Source organism: Anabrus simplex, chromosome 1, assembly GCF_040414725.1.
Source record: "Anabrus simplex isolate iqAnaSimp1 chromosome 1, ASM4041472v1, whole genome shotgun sequence".
NCBI lineage: Eukaryota > Metazoa > Arthropoda > Insecta > Orthoptera > Tettigoniidae > Anabrus > Anabrus simplex.
In genome coordinates, this window is record NC_090265.1 from 1,181,037,550 (window position 1) to 1,181,060,246 (window position 22,697).

The following is a 22,697-nucleotide window of genomic DNA, read 5'->3' on the forward strand; positions in this document are numbered from 1 at the left end:
TATGTAAGGCCATGAAGTTCTTCGAACACATAGATCAGCCCCTGCGGAATATTGTCAACGTCACTCCGAACCAGTGCAGATTTGTGAAAGGATGTGGAACGATTGATTCCATTCATGCAGCTGACTATGGAAAGACACTGGGAAAAGAACAACAGGCCACTCCACACTACCTTCCTGGATCTGGAAAAGGCCTTTGACCGGGCTTCCCATGAACTGATTTGGCATGCACTTAGATCACACGGCGTCTCTGAGGAATATATCCATTGGATAAATTTGCTCTATCAAAGCTCTACCAGCGCCTTCCGATGCCGTGCTGGAATTTCACCGCCATTCCCCATTCGGCTTGGTGTCCACCAGGGATCGGCCCTATCCCCACTTATCTTCATTTTGTGTATGGACACAGTCACCTCCGATATCCAGTCATCACCTCCATGATCAATGTATGCTGACGATGTCATACTGGCTGCTGAGGAGCGTCAATAGAATCTAGAGCAGGTTAAGAAGTGCGATCACCGGGCGAGTTGGCCGCGCGGTTAGGAGCGCTCAGCTGTGAGCTCGCATCTGGGAGATAGTGGGTTCGAACCCCAATGTCGGCAGCCCTGAAGATGGTTTTCCGTGGTTTCCCATTTTCACACCAGGCAAATGCTGGCGATGTACCTTAATTAAGGCCACGGCCACTTCCTTCCCATTCCTAGGCCTTTCATGTCCCATCGTCGCCATAAGACCTATCTGTGTCGGTGTGATGTAAAGCAAGTAAAAGAAATGAAGTGGAATGAAAGACTAACCACAAATGGACTTCCACTGGATACCAAGAAAACTGAGTATACGGAGTGTGGTCCGCGGACGGGTGGAAACATTCGGATGTCTGCCCAAGATCTCAGTAAAGGAGAACAGTTTAAGTATCTTGGTTCTTTGGACAACGCCAAGTGTGACAGTATTCCAGACGCCCGTGCACGAGTAAATACGGAGTGGATGAAGTGGTGGCAAACTAATGGTGTTCTCTACGATCGTCCGATACCAATTCACCTGAAGTCCAAGGCTTACAGCACTGTTGTTCGCCCGGTCACTCTGTATGGCTACGAATGCTGGCCAGCAACAGTTAAGCACGAACAATAACTTCATGTCATGGAGATTTGCAAGCTTCGCTGGTCACTTGGCCTGACCCGGCTAGATCATGTTACCAACACAGAAATCCGGAAAATCATTAGAGTTGCCCCGATTGTAAACAAGGTACACGAGATCCGACTTCGGTGGTACGGCCACGTAATGCGTAAAGAAGGTACATGTATTGTACAGACTCTTCGCACCTCGCCATCTGGAAACAGGCTACGTGATCGGCCCAAGAAACGCTGGCTTGATCGCCTTAAAGAAGACATGGGCCATGCGCTATCTTCATCTTGTTCCAAACGATGCACTTAATAGAAGAAAGTGGAGAATGGCTTGCAAAACAGCGGACCCTTCTCCATTGCGGGAGAAAGCCTAAGGAGACGGTGATCTCCAGATGACATTGACAATGGCTGGATTATCAAATTTTCTCGAGGGGTTTAATAATTCCTTAAGATGATTCGTGAAACAGTTTGACGCTTTTTCCAATCTTCATAATAGCACTTTTTCGAAGAGATCGAAAGTGATGACAATTTTGTGCAAAGTCCTCTGTGAGAAATACTCCAGCTTATATCCTCCGACTTTATGGACATATGTAAGAATTAGAACCTTCATTAGTATTGTGCCATTTCACTGTTCTCAATGAAGTCTGATTGGAACGAAAATGGAGTCTAAGCCGTGAGAACGTCAGTGATAAAACATCAAAGCATTCCTAAATGTCAAAGGAATAATGTTTTCGTCAGGTATGTGAGGAGAAAGAAGCATAGAAAGTGGTGACAAAGAAAGACGCGAGAAGATTGTTAAAATTTATTATTGAAAAATAACATTCGATTCACACTGAAGATATAGAAGTAGGACGTCACTCAAGACTGCTGAAGAGGAAGGATAATATCAACGAAGCGAAAGTTAAAGACGCAAATCTAATAAAAATAATTGTCTACGAGTTATTTGCGAGACGCTGACCTGGCAAGGATATTCAGATCTGTAAAAATATAAAATTACTCCAACAGACAGAAAGACTTCCGCATTATTACGTCACATTATCCTTGCAAGACGACGTGTTAGCCGACGGAGCTTATTTTAGGAAGCTACATAATAATAATAACAAGAGCGCAAGACAGAGAAAACCTAATATCTTAGTCAAATCGAAATATTCACATACATACTGCAAATACTAAAGTATTATAAAAGATTATTTTAGAGAAGCGGTACTCTTATATTATCATAGATTATAGCAGGCTGTGTCCTTAAGATGACGAAACTAACTATGCTGACGTATTATTCTGTTCTAATTGCGCAAGAAGCCGAAGACATCTTGCACTAAGATGTGGAGACAGAGCTACTTAGGTTATGGCGACACGAGATGACAAATCCAGCCTATGATGACCGGCAACGACCCGAGATTGTCCCGGACATTCCCAAAAGGATGAGGGAAATGTCGTGAACCAAGCCCGCATGTCTAACCACCAAGACATGTGATGACAACGAGGGAGTACGGAGGAAGATAAGTCATTATAGTCATTAATAAATTATATTTGTTTTCTTTTGGAGAGTGCTATGCTATATTTTTATTCTCATTTATCAAAACGTGAACGAAGTGCTATCTTAAATATTACTAAAGAAGTGATGTTACATGAGAAGACAACTCATATAGGTATGTTAGAGGTTAGCAGGGTGGTCATCTGACAAATATCAAATCCGTTAAATAGGAAGCAGTTAACCAGTGATAATTTAATATTCCGTTCGCAATCCTGTCAGTATTGAGTAAGAGGAGGTTAAGATAATCTCAATGTGAATACTATACGACATTGTGGTAACCATCAAGTTTATTTTAGAACAGGTGACATGAAATTAAGAGGAAATGATGCTTGCTTGTTGTTTAAAGGGGCCTAACATCGAAGTCATCGGCCCAAGAGGAAATGAGATCGTATGTTGGATTTTGAGAACTCGCTAGAAAAACATGATATTTTATTGAATTGTTGAAAGGTTGAAAACATAATAAGATAACACAATGGATAAGTAATGATGATAGTATGGTATACGTCAAGCTGAAATAAATTAATGCGTTTATGGTAATGCGAAGTGTAACAGGAGATGAATAATGTGAAGTGAATGATTTATATGCGAATAATGGTATGAGAAGATGATGAATAATGTTGGTGATGATTATTGGTTCGGTATAGATGAAGTAATGGTTTAGTTTAGCGACGATATTATTTCAGTTTACGTATTTTTGAGATGGAAGAAGGCTATGATTTGTTCTCCATTGCCCCTTAATCTTTGGATGGTGGTGGTGATTATTGTTTTAAGAGGAAGTACAACTAGGCAACCATCCTCTATATAACACTAATCAGAGGGAAAAAATGGAAGGGATCCGACACTTGGAAAAATGAAGATATCGGCCATAGGAAGACAAGGGCCATGAAGGGCGTGAAAAGGAAAGACTCCCTAGCCCTCGCAAACCTAATAGCGTCGGGGTCAGAAAAGAACAAGAGTTGACCAAGTGAGGTCGGATAGGATAGATGAAAGTGAGGAACCTGGCACAAGTAAGTGGAAGCAATGCTAGGACTCAGCTAAGGGCCCCGTGGTCGCCAACCCACGCTCCAAAGTTCAGAGCCCCTGGGACCCCTTTTAGTCGCCTCTTACGACAGGCAGGGGATACCGTGGGTGTTATTCTACCGCCCCCACCCACAGGGGGAATTAATCTTTGGATAAGCCATATATAGCTTGATTACCATCTTCAGAATGTTCCTATGTTGACATTTACTTAGTACATCATCAAATAATTCCTGATAATAGGAGTGGCTCAGAATTAGCCTATACTTATATGTTTCTTCTAACCACAACTATTCTCACTTAGATTAGGAAAGCTACGAAGCTTACTGTAAGACATTAATTGATATCATTGGTAACTGTTCTTCAGGATTGAAGGCTGTTAGTAATTGATAGTATCCTCTTACAAGCTAAATCATCTAATACTCAGCATAATTGTGTTAAATGACCGTCAAATGTGGATGATAGCACAGTATTACGACATGTATAATCACCGTATGAGCACTTAAATTAATTTATAGCTACCCCAAGTGAACAATTTGTGTAAATATTAGTTATGATGTTTCGATGATGATGATGATGATGATGATGATGATTGTTGTTTAAAGGGGCCTAACATCGAGGTCATCGGCCCCTAATGGTCGAAATGAGACGAAATTGAATGAAATATTAAAAGTCTAAAATTCTCCACTGACCAGAATTCAAAGCGTGAGAACGAAGAATGAATGGATAGAGATGAATTTAAAACAATCAGTGGATGCGACCCGCAATGCTTTACATTCAAACAAACTGACGTAAAAGAATAGGATTACTGACCAAGGGACTGCTGCTATAGCATAACACTGAAACGATGATGCTTGCAGTCTAAAGGGGTCCAAAATCCAAGTTATCGGCCCCTCATAACGGTACTGATCGCTAAGAAAGTAGAACCATGGTATTCGTCCTGTTGCGGTACTAATCAAATGTAGCAGAGACTTGCAGTATTCCACACATTATTGTACTACTCAGAGGTTATGAAATTCGACGTATAATACAGACCTATGGTTTTCTCACTTTGCGGCACCATTTACAGGCAACGCAAACCTATGGTGTTCATCACATAAGAGTACTAACCACAGGGACCTTCCCCTATCCCGTGGTGTTCCTCATATAGTGGGTACTAATCACAGGCCAGGCAGAACCACGGTAGCTATCATCCCAGGGTCCTGCTCATATGGTGGTACTAATCACGAGTACTGCAAAAGCCGATCGCACGGTGCTTCTGTGTGCTACTAATCACAAACCAATTTGGTACCTAATATAGTGGTACTACGCGCAAGTAAAAGCGACTCATGATGTTCTCCACACGTTGTGGTACTAATCACAAGTAGTTTCATGGTTCCAAGACAATCATCCCTTGGTCGCCCCTTTTAGTCGCCTCTTACGACAGGCAGGGGATACCGTGGGTGTATTCTTCGTCGGCGTCCCCCACCCACAGGGGGTTGTGTGTTTGGTCCGCGAGAGGTATTTTATTTCCCTCAAGTCCGCCGACAAGCCGGTTAGGACCCCCTTATCCGCCACCTGGGACGCACCACGTGGGAGTATCACCTCTCCCCCTGCTACGCCAGCGTAGTAGGTTCGTGGTTATGATGTTTCAATCATATTGTTATTTTTAAGAATGTAATGACTTAATGATTTACCTTTCTTCCCATATGAAATGCGATACCAAGAATTTTGAAAGAATGTTGGGGAAGTGTACACAAGTGAACCATGTTAATAATTTAAATTATATATGTATTTTTTAAATATTTTCTTACAACCAAGTTGTTGTCAATAATTGAGCATGAACAGCTACATCCAAGTGAGTCTATCGTACTGTGAGGTAATTAATGAATTTTTGAGAAAAAGTTAGTAAGATTTTATGAACAATTTCACGCAATGATTGATGAGATTCTAATTTTATTTGTGACCTAATCAGACTTTGGAATCTGCGTCCGACACATTTAATAGCTATCAGTCAATATTGTAAATATGATGTAATTTTCTTTATTCAGTTAGAGTTTGATGGATTTCGATGATTAATTGAAGAAGCACGAAGTCAACTATTCCTTATTTAACTTTTCAAGAAATAATTCGTAACATACCAAGTACTTTCTTCAATTTCTACTTTAATTTTAAATAAATATTATATTGTGAAACTTAATTCCTCTTTTAATGACTTCTTAGGATAAGGATCTAGTTATAAGTGATGCGTGTTTGAATATTATTGTAGTTGTAAGTGATGATTATTTGCGTATCCTTGTAAGTCGAATGCGAAAACTAACCGAATTACGGGTAGGAGACGTCCACTACGTAGGTTAGGGTTTTCTGCTAGTATAATCTGGTGATCCTTTCTCGAATGCGGGATCCATAGCCCATAAATTTAAAGTAAAGAGAAGTTAATAGAATATTCGAGCTAGCCTGGATCGACATGCGACTCGACCTGGACGCGGGAACGGCGCAGTATTCGCCATTTAAATCTGGTTGCCAGTTTAAGAAAGCAGTTCTACTTCATAATAACAATTCTCGTCAGTGACAAGCTTCGTCTACTTCACTCCCACGAGTAATACAGATAGGGCCCATATAAATATTTTCACTTTCCTGTACTTTTGCCATTATTATTATTATTATTATTATTATTATTATTATTATTATTATTATTTACCGCATATGATGTGATATTTTAACAATAATTATTGTTGCTTCGTCCATCCGTATCTATTCAGTTCTCTGTATTAGACCTACGTTACGATTCGATCATTTTCAGTATTTTCAAAAGCCAGCGCTGAATTGTGTGTCCCACAGCTTTCAATGTACGCGTCTTCTTGTTCCATTTTACCACTTCTTTTTACTTTAAGTTTGAAAATATAATATTTAAAATATATGTTGATTTTTGTGAAGTGATAAAACAAAAGAGCACATTTTGTTTGATATATTTTGTGCTTTACGTCGCATCGACACTGATAGGTTTTCTGGCGATGATGGGACAGGGAAGGGCTAGGAGTGGGAAGGAAGCGGCTGCGGCCTTAATTAAGGTACAGCCCTAGCATTTGCCTGGTGTGAAAATGGAAACCATCTTCAGGGCTTCCGATAGTGGGATTCGAACCTACTATCTCCCGAATACTGGATACTGGCCACACTTAAGCGACTGCAGCTATCGAGCTCGGTTTGATATATTTTAGTGGACATATGAACATTCTTCCTTCTTCTATACAAAATTGTATGAAGAGAGCACAACAATTTAATTTTATGGACTTTAATCTGAATCATGCGTTCCCAGAACTGCGTATTTAAAGCTGCAGTCGAGAACACTCCCTCTGCGATGACGACACGCGCGCGTACGAGTTTTTCTCTGCCGCTAGCGAGTGGTACTACTGTCCTACATACTGTACCGTGGTCAGGCGTAACATCCCGCGTAGTAAGGAACCTTAATACTTAATAGCGGGGTTTGAACTGTGCAGGAAATTCTTCCTGGCTTTAAAACTGGGAATGTCCAGGAAGACAGCTGCTTATTTCGCCCGCTCTTTTCAAAAGCCAGCGGTGACTTGTATGTCCCACATCACTTACATTCAGGAATTTGATGTACATCTGCTCGCAAATTCGAGCATATCTGTGTTCTGGCATCCCACCTCAACCAAGCGTCATTATTATTTAATCACTTTCTCCAGTGATTTTCGAGCACTTGTTTCAATGGTTTTCTTTGCAAATTTGGCAGTCACTAACACCTTACACAGGAAACTGTGTGTGGATGCTGTTCCATATAACCCTACGGGTTCATAGGAACCACAACTGGTTGCTACGTTATGTGCTATAGTTCACGGCGTATCACTATCTTCAGATAAAGTGCCCGACGTTCCATTACTACCACATCACAATGTCTGTCCGTCCCTCATGACGGGGGCATGTTGCTCCATTTGGCTATACGACGTCCGTGCAGCGCGTCTGTCGATGTGGTCTGTTGTCCTCTTGGTAATTCTGCGTCACCTCACTCACAAGTATCTGTACCAGAGCATGAGGGTTACAACTCCTTTTACTAGTAGTGTACATGTATTATGCTTACAGTATTCGTTAGCATAGAAACAGGCCGATAACCTGAATAAGACTGCTGAAGGAACAGTCATTGATGTAAATAAGGCAGAATACCTGTACCTGCCAGGCATGCGCAGTATCATATAATGACACCATAGCCCTCAGGTAAGTTACGGTGAGTTTGGCACTTTACAGTCAAACGCCCTAATTTCATAAGCCTTGTTTCAGGGACTGCAGGTGATTGCAAAATGCCACACTTCACACCAGTTGTTTTGGTCTCTTGCTTGTTCAACTCAGAAAGTCTCGCGACGATTGCCATCGGGAGGTCCGAATGCATCCCTTTTAAGTGGGGTAGAGTGGTTATCTTTCTACGTAGGAATTAACCTAGTATTCATGTTAAGTGTCCGCTGAGTGAAGTTCAGGTTCATGTACTTCTCCAGAAGTGAAAATCTCGTTTCTATATTTTTTGATATCCTGACGGGAAATCGAACCCACGTCCTCCAGGGAAACCGAGCACACCTTTTTATTATTGTATAAACAGAATATTTGATTTTATATTTGTTTTATTTTATTAGTAAACAGCTTATTGATCATCCAGAAGCACATTTACGGGTGGGTGAGGTGAGGGCAAGCAATTGTATTTCCAAATCAATGGACACAACCTGATATAATTATTTCAATTTTCTGAATATATGTCTTTCTGACACCCAGCATTTAATTTTCGTACGGTCAGAGTATAGTGCATCTCTTAATATATCTTCAAGAATAGATACGGAAGCTTAGTACAATTTACTAATTCACTATCACTAGTTTATTTAAACTCACTTGGTCTAGATACCTGCGAGTTCTCACCTATAATGGACTTCACCTGCAGTGAACACGTAGGTAATAACGAAGATGGAGGAGAATATGACAGGCACAGAAAGGTAGAGATAGATGATGATCTGGTAGCGTCCGAACTGCCCCAACTCCACCAACAACTCATCCAAGTCCACTTGTTTGGATGGCATCTAAGCGGGACCTACTGGAAAATAAAAGAACAATACATAAGTGTTAACAAAGGGATAGATGAAGTCATCATAATTATGCTCATAATTCTTTTGACGTGAGGTATATCTGAAGGTGATCAGGATCAAATATCGATAAAGAAGAATATTATCTATAACCTGTGCAAAAGTCAGTCTGCAGTGATAAGAATCGAGGGCACTGAAACAGAAGCAGCAATCCAGAAAGGAGTGAGGCAAGGCTGCAGTATATTACCCCCCGCTCCGTTTATATAGAACAGGCACTGAAGGAAATCAAAGAGAAATTTGGAAAGGGAATCACAATCCAAAGAGAGGAAAACCATGAGATTTGCTGATGATGTTATTTTGTCTCAGTCTGTAGAAGATCTGGTGAAATAGCTGAGTGGTATGGACAGAGTCTTGGGGAAGGAGTATAAGATGAAAATAAATAAGTCCAAAACAAAAGTAATGGAGTGCAGTTGAACAAAGTCAGGTGAAGCAGGACATATTAAATTAGGAAATGAAATTTTAAAGGAAGTAGATGAATAGTGTTAGGGCCTACTTAGGCAGTAAAATAACTAACGATGGCAGAAGGAGGACGTAAAATGCAGACTAGCACAAACAAGGAAGGCCTGTCTTAAGAAAAGAAATTTGCTCACTTCGAACATTGATTTAGGAATTAGAAACATGTTTTTGAATATTTTCGTGTGGAGCGTGGCATTGTATGGAAGTGAAATATGGACGATAACTAGCTCAGAAAGAAGGAGAATAGAAGTTTTTGAAATGTGGTCTCATAGAAGATTGCTGAAGATGAGATCGATTAACGAATGAAGTGATACTGGTGAGGCGAGATCGATTTGACTAAATTTGACGAGAAGACGAGATAGAATTATAGGAAACATCTTAAGACGCCCAGGACTTGTTCATTTGAAAAAAATATTTTTACGGCCCACTAAACTGCTTTTTAACGGTTTTCAGAGACGCCGAGTTGCCGGAATTTTGTCCCTGGGAATTCTTGCAAGTGCCAGTAAATATATCGACACGAGGCTGACGTATTTGAGCACCTTCAAATACCACTGGACTGAGCTAGAATCGAACCTGCCAAGTCGGGATCAGAAGGCCAGCGCCTCAACCGTCTGAGCCACTCAGCCCGGCTTGTTCAGTTGGTTTTAGAGGGAAGTGTGGGCGGTAAGAACAGTAGGGGTAGACCAAGGCATGAATATGACAAGCAGGTCGGAGCAGATGTAGGATGTAGTAATGAAAAGGTTAGGACAGGATGGGGTGCCATGGAGAGCTACATCAAACCAGTCTATGGAATGTCAAACAACAACATATTATAAATTGGGATGCTAGTTTGAAAAGACGAGAATAAGGACGATTTTAAGACGATATAAAATACAGGTTGATTCAAAACACAACAGCACAACTTCAGAATAGATCTCTCACACAGAGAGAAGGAAGAAACGGTATGACAACAAGGGACCGCAAATGCATAATTACAGAATTTTCCAACCTTTTATTAACGTTAGCGCAATCCGCCACTCCCAACACTGTTGCACTGTTACACATCTGTAACGCCAATTGGAACACTTTATCCACATATCATGTGAGATGTCAATGTGACCTTCCCATGCCTTCATATACAGGCCTCCAATCGTCTTCGCACTGAGTGCCAACACGATCAAAAATGTGAGATGTAGCGTGTACTGTCTGATAAGCCGCCACAATGCGCGTACGAAGAGTTGGTTCATCATCAAGAGCAGTCGAACACACGGCGGGCGGACTTTACGTGTCCCCAAAGGTGAAAGTGCAGGGAATTCAAGTCAGGAGAGCGTGGTGGCCAAGAGGCTCGCAAAACTCTGAAATAAATTATACATTTCAGGATCCGTGTTGTCATACAGTTTTTATCTTCTCCCTATATGAGGAACCAGTTCCTTAAATTTTGCCGCTGATTTTTTATACTCCCTATATGAAATGTGCACAGTACAGTTCAGCTTCATACACATATATAGCACTCGGCACGTAAGGATATGCACTGAAAAGCAAATATCGTCACCCTATTCTCTTTTCTTTAATGGCTCTCCCAACTTGACTAAACATATTGAAATCACGAGACATAACCATCAACAAACTAATCTCTTTGTAAGTATCAATAACGGAGGTTCCCTTACCCGAGGATCAACTAAAATATTCATAACTAGGTCGGTTTGGAAGCTCAATGAGGTATTAAGGAAATAAGCACACTCACTCTCACCCCGAATCAATTTAATGTTATCTATTTCTGCCTTTGTTTTAATATACGAATTTTATAACCGTATTCTTCAGCTCCTTTCTTGACATTTGCTATTACTTGTCGCACTGAAGTGAAACCACGTGGCAATAATACACACAAGCAAATATATTACGTGCCTATGCCGTAAATCAATAACAATACATAAAGGCTAAGTCTGTAAACCGTATTACCGAGCTTGATAGCTGCAGTCGCATAAGTGCGGCCAGTATCCAGTATTCGGGAGATAATAGGTTCGAATCCCACTGTCGGCAGCCCTGAAGATGGTTTTCCGTAGTTTCCCATTTTCACACCAGGCAAATGCTGGGGCTGTATCTTAATTAAGGCCACGGCCGCTTCCTTCCCACTCCTAGCCCTTCCCTGTCCCATCGTCGCCATAAGACCTATCTGTGTCGGTGCGACGTAAAGCAAAAAAAGTAAACCGTATCAAAAGTCGTGACAAGACAAGGTTACGTTAGGTTGATAAAGTAATTTCCTTCCATTTCAACTGAACTGATTTTTATAGGAAAGTAACGTTGCTTTCCTTTTTCGGAGAGGTACTTGCAGATTTTTCTTGCTTCTTGTATACCAAGTGTAGGCCTATGCATACGTTTTTGCTGGTTTTTGTGGTAAAGAAAACACGTAATTTTCAAGGGAAATTCATTATCGTTTTAGCCGGGCTAATTGCTTCAGACGGTTGAGGCGCTGGCCTTCTGACGCCAGCCGGGCTGAGTGGCTCAGACGGCTGAGTCTCTAGCCTTCTGACCCCAACTTGGTAGGTTCGATGCTAGCTCAGTCCGGTGGTATTTGAAAGTGCTCAAATACGTCAGCCTCATGTCGGTAGATTTACTGGCATGTAAAAGAACTCCTGCGGGACTAAATTTCGGCACCTCGGCGTCTCCAAAAACCAAAAGCGTAAATTAAAGCAAATAACATTGTTATTACTTCTGACCCCAACTTGGCAGGTTCGATCCTGGCTCAGTCAGGGGGTGTTTGAAGGTGCTCGGATACGTCAGCCTCGTGTCGGTAGATTTACTGGCATGTAAAAGAACTCCTGAGGGACAAAACTCCGGCACCTTAGCGTCTCCGGAAACCGTAAAGAAAATAACATTGTTGTTATTATTATTAATTCATTTTTTGTTTATTCAAAATATTGCCCATCTGCTTCTACACACTTCGCCCATCTTTCAGGTAAGTTATGAATACCGTGCCAGAAGAACTGCTTGTCTTTTGCCACAAACCAATCGTCGAGCCACTTTCCAACTTCCTCGAAATTGCTGAAGTGCTGCTCTGCGAGCGCGTGCTACATTGGTGCGAAGAGATGATAGATGGCGGCGCCTGGTCGGGGCAGCACGACGGGTGCGGATGGATGTTCCATCAAAGCGATTTCAAGGTGTCTTTCACTGGTTTTGCTGTGCATTGTCGTTTAACAAAATCACTTTGCCATGTCTTTTGGCCCATTCCGGTCGTCTTTCGATCAATGTGTGATTTAAACGAATCATTTCTTGGCGATAGCGCCGTGCATTAACGGTTTCGGTAGGCTTCGCCTGCAATTGCTTCTCTTCGCACTTTTGTGGTCTACCAGAGCGGTCACTCTCTTTCACACTGAAATCATCACGTTTAAATTGTCGAAACCATGTATCACATGTTGAACGTCGGTAGATGCAGAGTGGGTCTCGGCCCATAAGTGGCTACGGCTGGTCCGTGCTCCAACAGCTCTGCACTCTGACCGGCCAACCGAGCAGAGAAGGGGTGGCCACGGTTCTACCGTGGCTCTACACCTCTGCATTCGGGAGACGGGACAGGCCTGGACCTCATGGCTGGCCACAACCGTCGGCTGTCCTGAGAATGGTTTTCCGTGGTTTTCCATCCTCCTGCACTAAAGCGAATGCCGGGACAGTTCCTAGTATGGGCCACGGCCGCTAACCCCTCATCTTCTCCGAGCATCTCCTTCACCGTAACAAATCTCCCGGCCTGAGAGACGGCGTCACCGTCTAAGAGGCCCGCCTCCCCCTTCAGGGAAGGAATGAAAACATTTTAGTAGTAGTAATATTAGTAGTAGTAGTAGTAGTAGTAGTAGCATATTCTAATCGATAGAGCGTGTTCACCATAAGTTTCTATCAGCAAACGATGACTTTCCACAGCCTTATTCTTTTGATTAAATAAAGAAAAACAATGCGTGCCGTAAAAGTTCTTTTTCAGGCACAAACGTCGACATGATCTCTAAACGATACAACACAGACGCTAGTATTTGGCGGACTCAACTTATGTGTATTGGTACGTTAATGCCAGACGAACAAACTGACGTATGTGTCAAATTGATACGCTGCGTACTGTTTGCTGGCGCCATCTCTTAGAGAAACCGGAAAAGACTTATGCGTACACCTGGTACATCCTAGTTGAATTCAATAAAGACGAATTTTTTTTTTTTTTTTTTTTTTTTTTTTTGCTAGTTGATTTACGTCGCACCGACACAGATAGGTCTTATGGCGACGATGGGACAGGAAAGGGCTAGGAGTGGGAAGGAAGCGGCCGTGGCCTTAATTAAGGTACAGCCCCAGCATTTGCCTGGTGTGAAAATGGAAACCACGGAAAACCATTTTCAGGGCTGCCGATAGTGGGGTTCGAGCCTACTATCTCCCGAATACTGGATACTGGCCGCACTTAAGCGACTACAGCTATCGAGCTCGGTAAGACGAAATGGACGAAAGAAGACGGTATTAATAAAATGCTGCGTTCGTACTTTTACACCAACTACGTTATTAAACGCATTATTGGAACATGCTAGAATTCTACTTTCCCAGTATTACCCGAACAGATTTACAATCTCATAGAAAAAATGCTTTACTTACTCCCGCAGATGTAACACTAGTGACTTTCACAATACGGCAGTGACAGTACGTATAATCACTTGGCCGGAGTGTAGGTGTTCCTTACTAGGTGGCCCGCCTCCCCCCTCAGGGGTGAAATGAAAGCATAGATAAATAAATAGATGTATAATCTCACAAGTCACAAAAAAGTAATACTACGTACATAGTGTAAGATGTAATATCGGTAAGGTGGGTCCCTAAACTATATGGTTAGCGTTACTGAATCAAATCCAACAATTAGAAAATAACTATAAAACACTGCCTTCAGTATTAACAGGGGGGAAGAGTAAAGTTGTACCCTTAGTGTATAAGCTTATATGGCAGGGACTATAAGTTACCTAGGACAAGGGTTTATGTGTCCACCAATAAGAATTAAAGTATTCAAGTTTGTAACGAGGAATCGACGCACTTCGCGAGGATTCGGCTCCGAGTGGCCATTTTCTTTTAGAGGGTGCACATATCGTACACACCGATTTAAATGAAATAACTTAACAGTTCATTTTGTGTAGAATATAGTGAACTATGTAAAACACGTATAGAGTTATAACATTGTTACGCTGTAAGAACTGCGAGACGAAATTACAAACATTTAGTGCAAAATTTGACATTTTCAGCATAGGCCCTACTAGTGAAGCAAGTCCATAGTTTAATATTCAATATTTAATTTCAGCCATACATTTACCTTCAGGTATTTATATTCGTACGGTATTGTTAAAAGAGTATTTTGTGTTCATAAATGATTCACTTTAGATAAAATGTGTATGTTGTTTTCATTTGATTGTTTCTAGAACAATTAATATCTCACGAACAGTTGGCGTGAATTTGTACCACTTGTACAGGTAGTTCGTATTATGAGTGTCTCAAATAACTCACAAATGAAAAGATATCGAAAATCTGCTTTCACGTTTAATATTTTCAAAATCAGACCATCAGCTCTCGAGGAAATGGAATGTCTTCAATCATACTTGAATCGCAGCCGTGAACCGTCCTATTCGAATTAATCACTAACCAGGCGAACAAGGCACGCCGTACGTATGTATCTTGAGCCTATTGTCATACAGTGACCCTTCACTTTCTTCTTAGAGCTAATTTTTGTTTTTCTATTTGCTTTTCGTCGCACCGACACAGACAGGTCTTATGGCGACGATTGGACAGGATAGGGCTAGGAGTGGGAAGGAAGCGGCCGTGGCCTTAATTAGAGTACAGCCCCGCCTGGTGTATTAATGTCTCTTAGATGCCATCGTACGTCTGTGTTCCTTTACCTGTTGGCTACAATACTGGTTTTAAATCAGACGATGTTACCACAATGTGTTCGCTACAGTGATTACCTACTGTAGCTCCAAGAAGAGCCGGGCGAGTTGGCCGTGCGGTTAGGGGCGCGCAGCTGTGAGCTCGCATCCGGGAGATAGTGGGTTTGAACCCCACTGTCGGCAGCCCTGAAGACGGTTTTCCGTGGTTTCTTATCTTCATACCGGGCAGATACTGGGGCTGTATCTTAATTAAGGAAAATATTACTACCTGGCTCAAGTAAAGAAGTAACCGACAGGAAATAAAGTTTGAATTGATCTGAAAATTAATTACATGTGTTCAAAATCACATGTTGAAGATATTTCAGTTGTAAACGGTTGAATTATCAAAATATGATGCACACATAACTATGCTTTCCTTCCATTTTCCTTCCATTGAGAGTGTAGATTGAGAGAGCAAAGGTAATGTACCAACGTCAAAGATGATGTACCAAGATGTGAATATAACATACGCCCTGCACCAAAGTGAAGACGAACGCCTGACCCAAAGAATTTAGGCGGGCTGAGTGGCTCAGATGGTTGAGGCGCTGGCCTTCTGACCCTAACTAGGCAGGTTCGATCCTGGCTCAGTCCGCTGGTATTTGAAGGTGGTCAAATACGTCAGCCTCGTGTCAGTAGATTTACTGGCACGTAAAAGAACTCCTGCAGGACTAAATCCCGGCACCTCGGCGTCTCCGAAAACCATAAATGTAGTTAGTGGGACGTAAAGCCAATAACATTAAATTATCAAAGAATTTAGCCCTGTACCTATCTGTGAACTTTGGTCATGACATCAGTTGTGTGCAGGGATCAAAATGAAGCGCTTCGACCATTAATTTCCCATATAACACAAATAGATCCAGTTTAGATTCAGTTTCAACAATCCCCACTCTATTTATTTTCATTCAAAATGTTTCTACATCTACTGTATACCTTGGTATTCTCTGTTTCATTATTTCCGTGTGTCCGGTCTATACCTTAAAAGCTTTGATAGTCGGGCTGAGTAACTCAGACGGTTGAGGCGCTGGCCTTCTGACCTCAACTTGGCAGGTTCGATCCTGTCTCAGTCTGGTGGTATTTGAAGGTGCTCAAATACGTCAGCCTCCTGTCGGTAGATTTACTGACACGTTAAATAACTCCTGCGGGACTAAATCCCGGCACCTCGGCTTCTCCGAAAACCGCCAAAAGTAGTTAGTGGGACGTAAAATTATGATTATTATTATCATTGTTAATAAGAGATTTGGTTTCCAAAATGGCGTCAACACATAAACCCTCCTACCCGTATACCACATATTATGACCAATGTTATTTATTAAATTATTGAATAATCTCCTTTTTGCAACCTGCATATCATAAGGAATTCTGAACACATATAAGCAATTTAAAAAATCCTATTATTTCCTGTCGGTCACTTCTTTACTTCCTTAATCCTAGCCCTCTCCCACCCTTGATAGGCTGAAAACACTCGATGTATTAATGCGATGTTAAACCAGTATAACAACATCATATATCCCGACACGTAATTTTAACGATTTTCCTCCTTGTTACGGACCATTAGCCTTTTCTTTAATAATTTATGTTATTTTATTACCGAATAAATGTATTTTTGTCGGCAGCCTGAAGGTGGCTTTCCGTAGTTTCCCATTTTTACACTCGGCAAATGTTGGATCTGTACTTTGAGGCCACAGCAGCTTCCTCCTCAATCCTAGCAAAAATGAATAAATAAATGAAAAATTTAAAACTACTACTTTGGCTTAATGTTACATTTTAAATCGTATAGTTTTACCATAGTGTATTTATGTGCGCAAAGACCGAATATCAAGCTGTCAGGTGAGAATTAATTAATTAATTAATTCATTCATTTATCGTATGGCTTTTAGTGCCGGGGTGTTCGACGATATGTTCCGCTCGTCTGATGCAGGTCTTTCTGTTTGACTCCCGTGGGTGACCTGCACATCTGGATGTGGGGATAATTACGATAATGAGGCAGGGAGAGGGTGAAACGCGGTGTCAACACGAAGCCTACTCCTAACACCACGGGGTTTGCTCAAGGCTTGAAGTACCCATCCAACGGACGAGGTATATGCTCTCACTCCATATGAATACTGCGGAGAGGTATGGAACTGAATCCAGGCTTTTGACACGTAATTTAATAGTTGGAAATTGTACACCACCACCTCTCCCACCTTGCCAGCCAACATTCTGACGGTGAATTTTTTCCACCAACGGGACTCGAACCGGAACACTACAGTGCCAGACCATATAGACTTCACGCGTTAACGATCACGGCCGTCAGGCATGCTAGAAACAAGCTCATGATTCATACGTAGCGTACGCCCTGGTTTTCATTCGAATAGGGCAAATCACAGCTGACGAATGAAGCAGCCTTTTGAGGATATTCCGCTCTATTTCAGAAATACTAGTCGGATTTTGAAAATAATCACACCTCTGAATTTATAAGGTCCAGTATTCCAATGCTAGGTGGAGACAACAGTACAGTTCTTTCTTAAGAAAATGAAAGAAACCGTTAGTTATCTTAGCAGATACTAACACTCTGGAAAAGTACTGGAAGTTCAATTATAAGCCACTTGGTAACATTTCTAAAACTGAAATCTAATTTTCCATGTTTTCAATGGTTTCTGAATTTTCTGAGATGAACATCTCAGCTGAATACTTTGCACTATCCGCTATACTTGAGGCTAGAAATGTTCCTAATAAATTTAGTTCATATACTAACCAATGAATAAGAACGTTTGTCGCAAGCGAAAGAGATTTCACTGGAATATATTCGGTCCACTCCATGAATATATGACCTCTGGGCTTCACTGCTAATGATCTAGAAGTCTTGGGGAAATTTTTAAGTCAACTTTACCGATCGTCATCGAATTGTAGTGCTCCGAAAAGCTGAGGCTGATCAATTTGCTATCAGTAACATACAAACAGCCGTAAAAAGTGAGCGGGCCGTTTCCTAGTGATGGACTTATATTGTTGTTACACGAATAGTTGTATGAATAGTTACCTAATAGAAATTTCCTAGGTTATGGTCCTGTGTGGTTTTTAGCCCCAAACATTTTGCCTAAAGCTGCGTTTAACATTTCGAAGGGTCCTCTCTCCACGATGTCTGCGAATACCGTTCAACCAAGAAGCCAAACTGTGGCAGCAAGGATATTCCCAAGAGTTTACTGTGGTCTTCATCAGAATTCCATTACGGTTCTTCATTATAACCACTGGCGAAGTTCTAAACGTTGGTCTCGGTTGATCGCAGCGACGGAGCACTGATGTAATATCAGAAAACCTGAAGACATCGGAGTGGTTCCTTCAATCGAGGGAACAAATTAAAGCCATAAGGACTCACGTCAAGACAATATAGAGGATGTTCCAAGACTTTCCAATGTCACCTGCGCAACACGTAGTCATTGCTTGCGCCACATAGCAATATGCATTTTCACACGAGGTGCAAGGCAAACTATCCTACAAGAAATGTGGACGTTTCTGTCGCATAGCCGGGAGCAAGTGGTGCTCATGGAAAAGGCGAGAGTGAACTACGTTGGCAGTGCTACCTTTGATTTTGGCATGGCATTTTCCGCATTGTATGTCATTATCAAAATGACACTTACCGTCCTGGGTGCCAAGTGATGCTAATCATTCGATTGCCACTTTAGTTCGGGCTCATTCGCTTGTGCCCGTGAATCATCAATGGACACAGTACGCCACAGGAATGCATCCCCTTCCTCACGGTATATGTGGAGATGGGCACTGCCTTTAGCGTACCTGTGCCATTCCTGTACGCTTGTGAGGTGGTGGGAAACCCAACCGAATGCAATTTTCATCAATTTCAGAAAGTTCTTCAGCCCGTGCCACACCGATCGATGATAATCCTAACTTCTAAGGATAATTATCGGCCAATCCGTAGAAAGCCTACAAAACTGAGGCCTCGTAGTAACTCTACCAGTACCAGGTCATCGGAAATAGGTGGCCAACCTGTGCGGGATAAATCATTCACGGACACATCCCGACCTCTACGGAACGCACTCACCAACCGTGAAACAGTCCGACATGGTAAAGCATTGTTGCCACAGAATTCACGTAAGGCTTGATGACATTCCCAAACCTTTTCGCCACCGGCCACTTGTATTTTGATCCACGATCGCTGTTCTATTTTTATAAACATGTGTTAAAAGAAATACACTGAGTGGCCAAAAGTCACGGGAAGGCTTGTCCCATTAGAAAATGTGCCGTGTATGACCCTTGAGCGTTGAGGCAAGTTGCGGCGTACCTGAACAGTCTGTTACAGACATCAGTGTCGTAAAGACACGTCGCGAGTTAATCGACTTTAAACGTGGGATGATCATCGGCGCACGGCGCATGGGTCATAGCATTGCGGAGATTACACGCGAATTCGAGTGATACGATAGGTACAATTCCCCTTCCGAACCGTAGATTAAATTCCGTGCTCTTCTCCGAATCCTTCTGTAGTCATTAGGTGACGAAGACACGTTCTTTCGCGATATATAGAATTGTAAACACATTTATACTACCCATAAGATTCCCCAGTGAGATTAATGATCCACCAACCCTATGTCCTAGCAACTTTAGAGATTCAAACTGGGAAGTAATGCAGGAATACCAAAGAAAAGCACGAACTCAGAAAATCGTTCGCGTTACAGTATACTGAGTTTTATAACAATATTTCTTTTCTGTACATTTAGAAGTGTACCGACACTTCGAAATATTACTTTTATTCTAAGAATGAGCTTACTTACTGAGGGTGTCTATCACTAATCCGTGATATCTATCCACTGCATTTACCGACGAAACCGAATTCATCACAGATGGAATCGTCAATATTTTCCTGCCACTCTTAGGTAGTTGATCAAAAGGCAGCTGGTTCAGAGGGCAGAGAGTGCTTACTATGCTATGCTGTTTAGGACGCATACAGGACTTTCCCTATTACTAAATACCATTAAGAAACCTCAGCCTTTGCCTTTAGTACGACCACTACTCTCCGTCACGTAGACTTGAAACCATCCTTCCCAGACGCCAGTCCGCCCAACCATGTGACCCAGCTGCGGTGGGAAGGCTTGCGCGTCAGTGAAGCAGATAGCCAAGCCGTAGGTGCAACCTTATCGGATTGGTAGGCCTACTTGTCGAGGGACCAGAATAACAAATGGTTCATCGAAAGGTGGGGCGTAGCAGCCTTTCGGAAGTTGCAAGGGCGGCAGTCTAGATGATTTACTGATATGGCCGTGTAACGAAACAGTGCTTGACATGGGTTAGCTATGTTGATACTGCTAACACGACTGAGGGAAACGGGAAACTACAAACGTAACTAACTCCCAAGGGCATGCAGTTCTCTGATGATGAATTCCACGCGGGTAAAATATTCCGGAGGTAAAATAGTCCCCCATTCGGATCTCCGGGCGGGGACTTCACGACAGAGGGCAGTCATCAGGAAGATGGGTACTGACTTTCTGCGAGTCGGAGTGTGGAATGTTAGAAACTTGAATCGTTGTGGTAGGTTAGAGAATATGAAAAGGTAAAATGACTGAAATTAGTCGGTATAAGTAAAATACTTGGCAGGAAGAGAAGGATTTTTGGTCAGGCGACTACAGAATTATCAACACAAAAATCAAACGGGGTAAATGAATGAGTTGGTTTAATAATGAGTAAGAACATAGGGCAGCGGGTAAGCTACTACGACCAGCATAATGAAAGGATTATTGTTGTCAAGATAGACACCAAGCCAATGCCCACCACAACAGTGCAAGTCTATATGCCTACTAGTTCAGCGGAGGATGAAGAAACCGAAAGAATATATATATGAGGAGATAGAAGGTTTGATACAATATGTAAAAGGTGACGAGAATCTAATTGTGATGGGAGACTGGAATGCAGGCAGCCCAAGGAAGAGAAGGTAATGCCGTAGGAGAATTCGGATTGGGACCAAGGGATGAAAGAGGAAGTCGGTTGTTTGAATTCTGCACCGATCATAATTTACTCCTTGCTAATACTTGGTCCAAACACCACAAACGACGGCTGTTTACGAGAACAACACCTGGGGACACTGCAAGGTATCAAATGATTAGGCAGAGATTCAGAAACCGGGTACTGGATTGCAAGACTTTACCAGGAGCAAACGTGGACTCTGACCACAATTTGCTGGTCATGAAATGCCGTCTGAAGTTGAAGAAATTGAAGATAGGAAGGCATTCAGGGAGATGAGATCTAGACAAGTTGCTTGCTTGTGATGATAATGCTTGTTGTTTTAAGGGGCCTAACATCGAAGATTATCGGCCCCTAGACAAGTTGATAGAAAAGCGTGTCAGAGACTGTTTCAAGGACCATGTTGCACAAGGAATAAATGAAAATGCTGAAGAAAACCCAATAGGGGAAATGGACAGCCCAGCAGGGCTGCTGAAGAAAGGTAAGATCAACTAAGAATCAATGGATAACTCAGGAGATACCAGACCTGACTGACGAATGACGAAAGTACAAGAATGCAAAAAATGGGGAGGGCAGAAAATAATACAGGGAGTAAATAATGAGGTAGAAAGAAAGTGCAGAACAGCTAAGGAAGAATGGCTGAAAGAGAAGTGTAAGGATGTTGAAGCTTGTATGGTCCTAGAAAAGGTAGATACATCATACAGCAAAATCAGGGAAACCTTTGAAGAAAGGGACACTAAGTGTATGAATATTAAGAGCTCAGATGGAAAACCACTTCTAAGGAAAGAAGACAAGGCAGAAAGGTGGCAGGAATTTATCCAACAGTTGTGTCAAGGTAAAGAATTAGATGACATGGTTCTGGAACAAGAAGAGGCTATTGATGCTGATGAAATAGGAGACCCAGTTTTGAGGTCAGAATGCGACAGAGCTGTGAGAGACACAAATAGGAACAAGGTACCTGAAATTTATATTATGCCTTCAGAATTATTGACTGGCTTAGGAGAAACCACTATGGCCAGGTTATTGCATTTACTGTGTAAGATGTATGATACAGGAGAAGTGCCATCCAATTTTCGGCAGAATGTTGTTATACCTATTCCCAAGAAAGCAGGTGCTGACAAGTGTGAAAACTACCGCACCATTAGTTTAGTATCCCACGCCTGAAAAATTTTGACACGTATTATTTACAGAAGAATGGAAAAATAAGTTGAAACTGAGTTGGGAGAAGATTAATTTGGCTTCAGAAGAAATCTAGAAAGCAATCCTGACTTTACGTCTGATTTAGAGAACCGAATTAAGAAGGACGAGCCCATGTACATGGTGTTCGTAGATCTAGAAAAGGCATTCGATAATGTTAATTGGTCCAAGTTATTTGAGATTCTGAAGGTGATCGAGATCAGATACCAAGAGAAAGAATTATCTACAATCTGTGCAAGAATCAGTCTGCAGTGATAAGAATCGAGTGCTTTGAAGAAACAGCAGCAATCTAGAAAGGAGTGAGGCAAGATTGAAGGGTATGGACAGAGTCTTGGAGAAGGAGTACAAGATAAGAATAAATAGGTCCAAAACAAAAGTAATGGGGAGCAGCCGAACGAAGTCAGGTGATGCAGAAAATATTAGA

At 41.9% G+C, this 22,697-nt stretch overlaps 1 protein-coding gene across 1 annotated transcript in view; it reads right to left on the minus strand.

The window, feature by feature from the left end:
* LOC136858171 (solute carrier family 22 member 2) overlaps positions 1–22,697 on the minus strand; it is a 509,914-nt gene that overhangs the window by 100,111 nt on the left and 387,106 nt on the right. The window contains exons 11-12 of the mRNA XM_067137526.2: positions 11,539–11,550; positions 8,557–8,698 (exon numbers count right to left, since the gene is read on the minus strand). Of these exons, the coding sequence (XP_066993627.2) occupies positions 8,557–8,698; positions 11,539–11,550 (154 nt within the window). The remainder of the gene's footprint in view (positions 1–8,556; positions 8,699–11,538; positions 11,551–22,697) is intronic.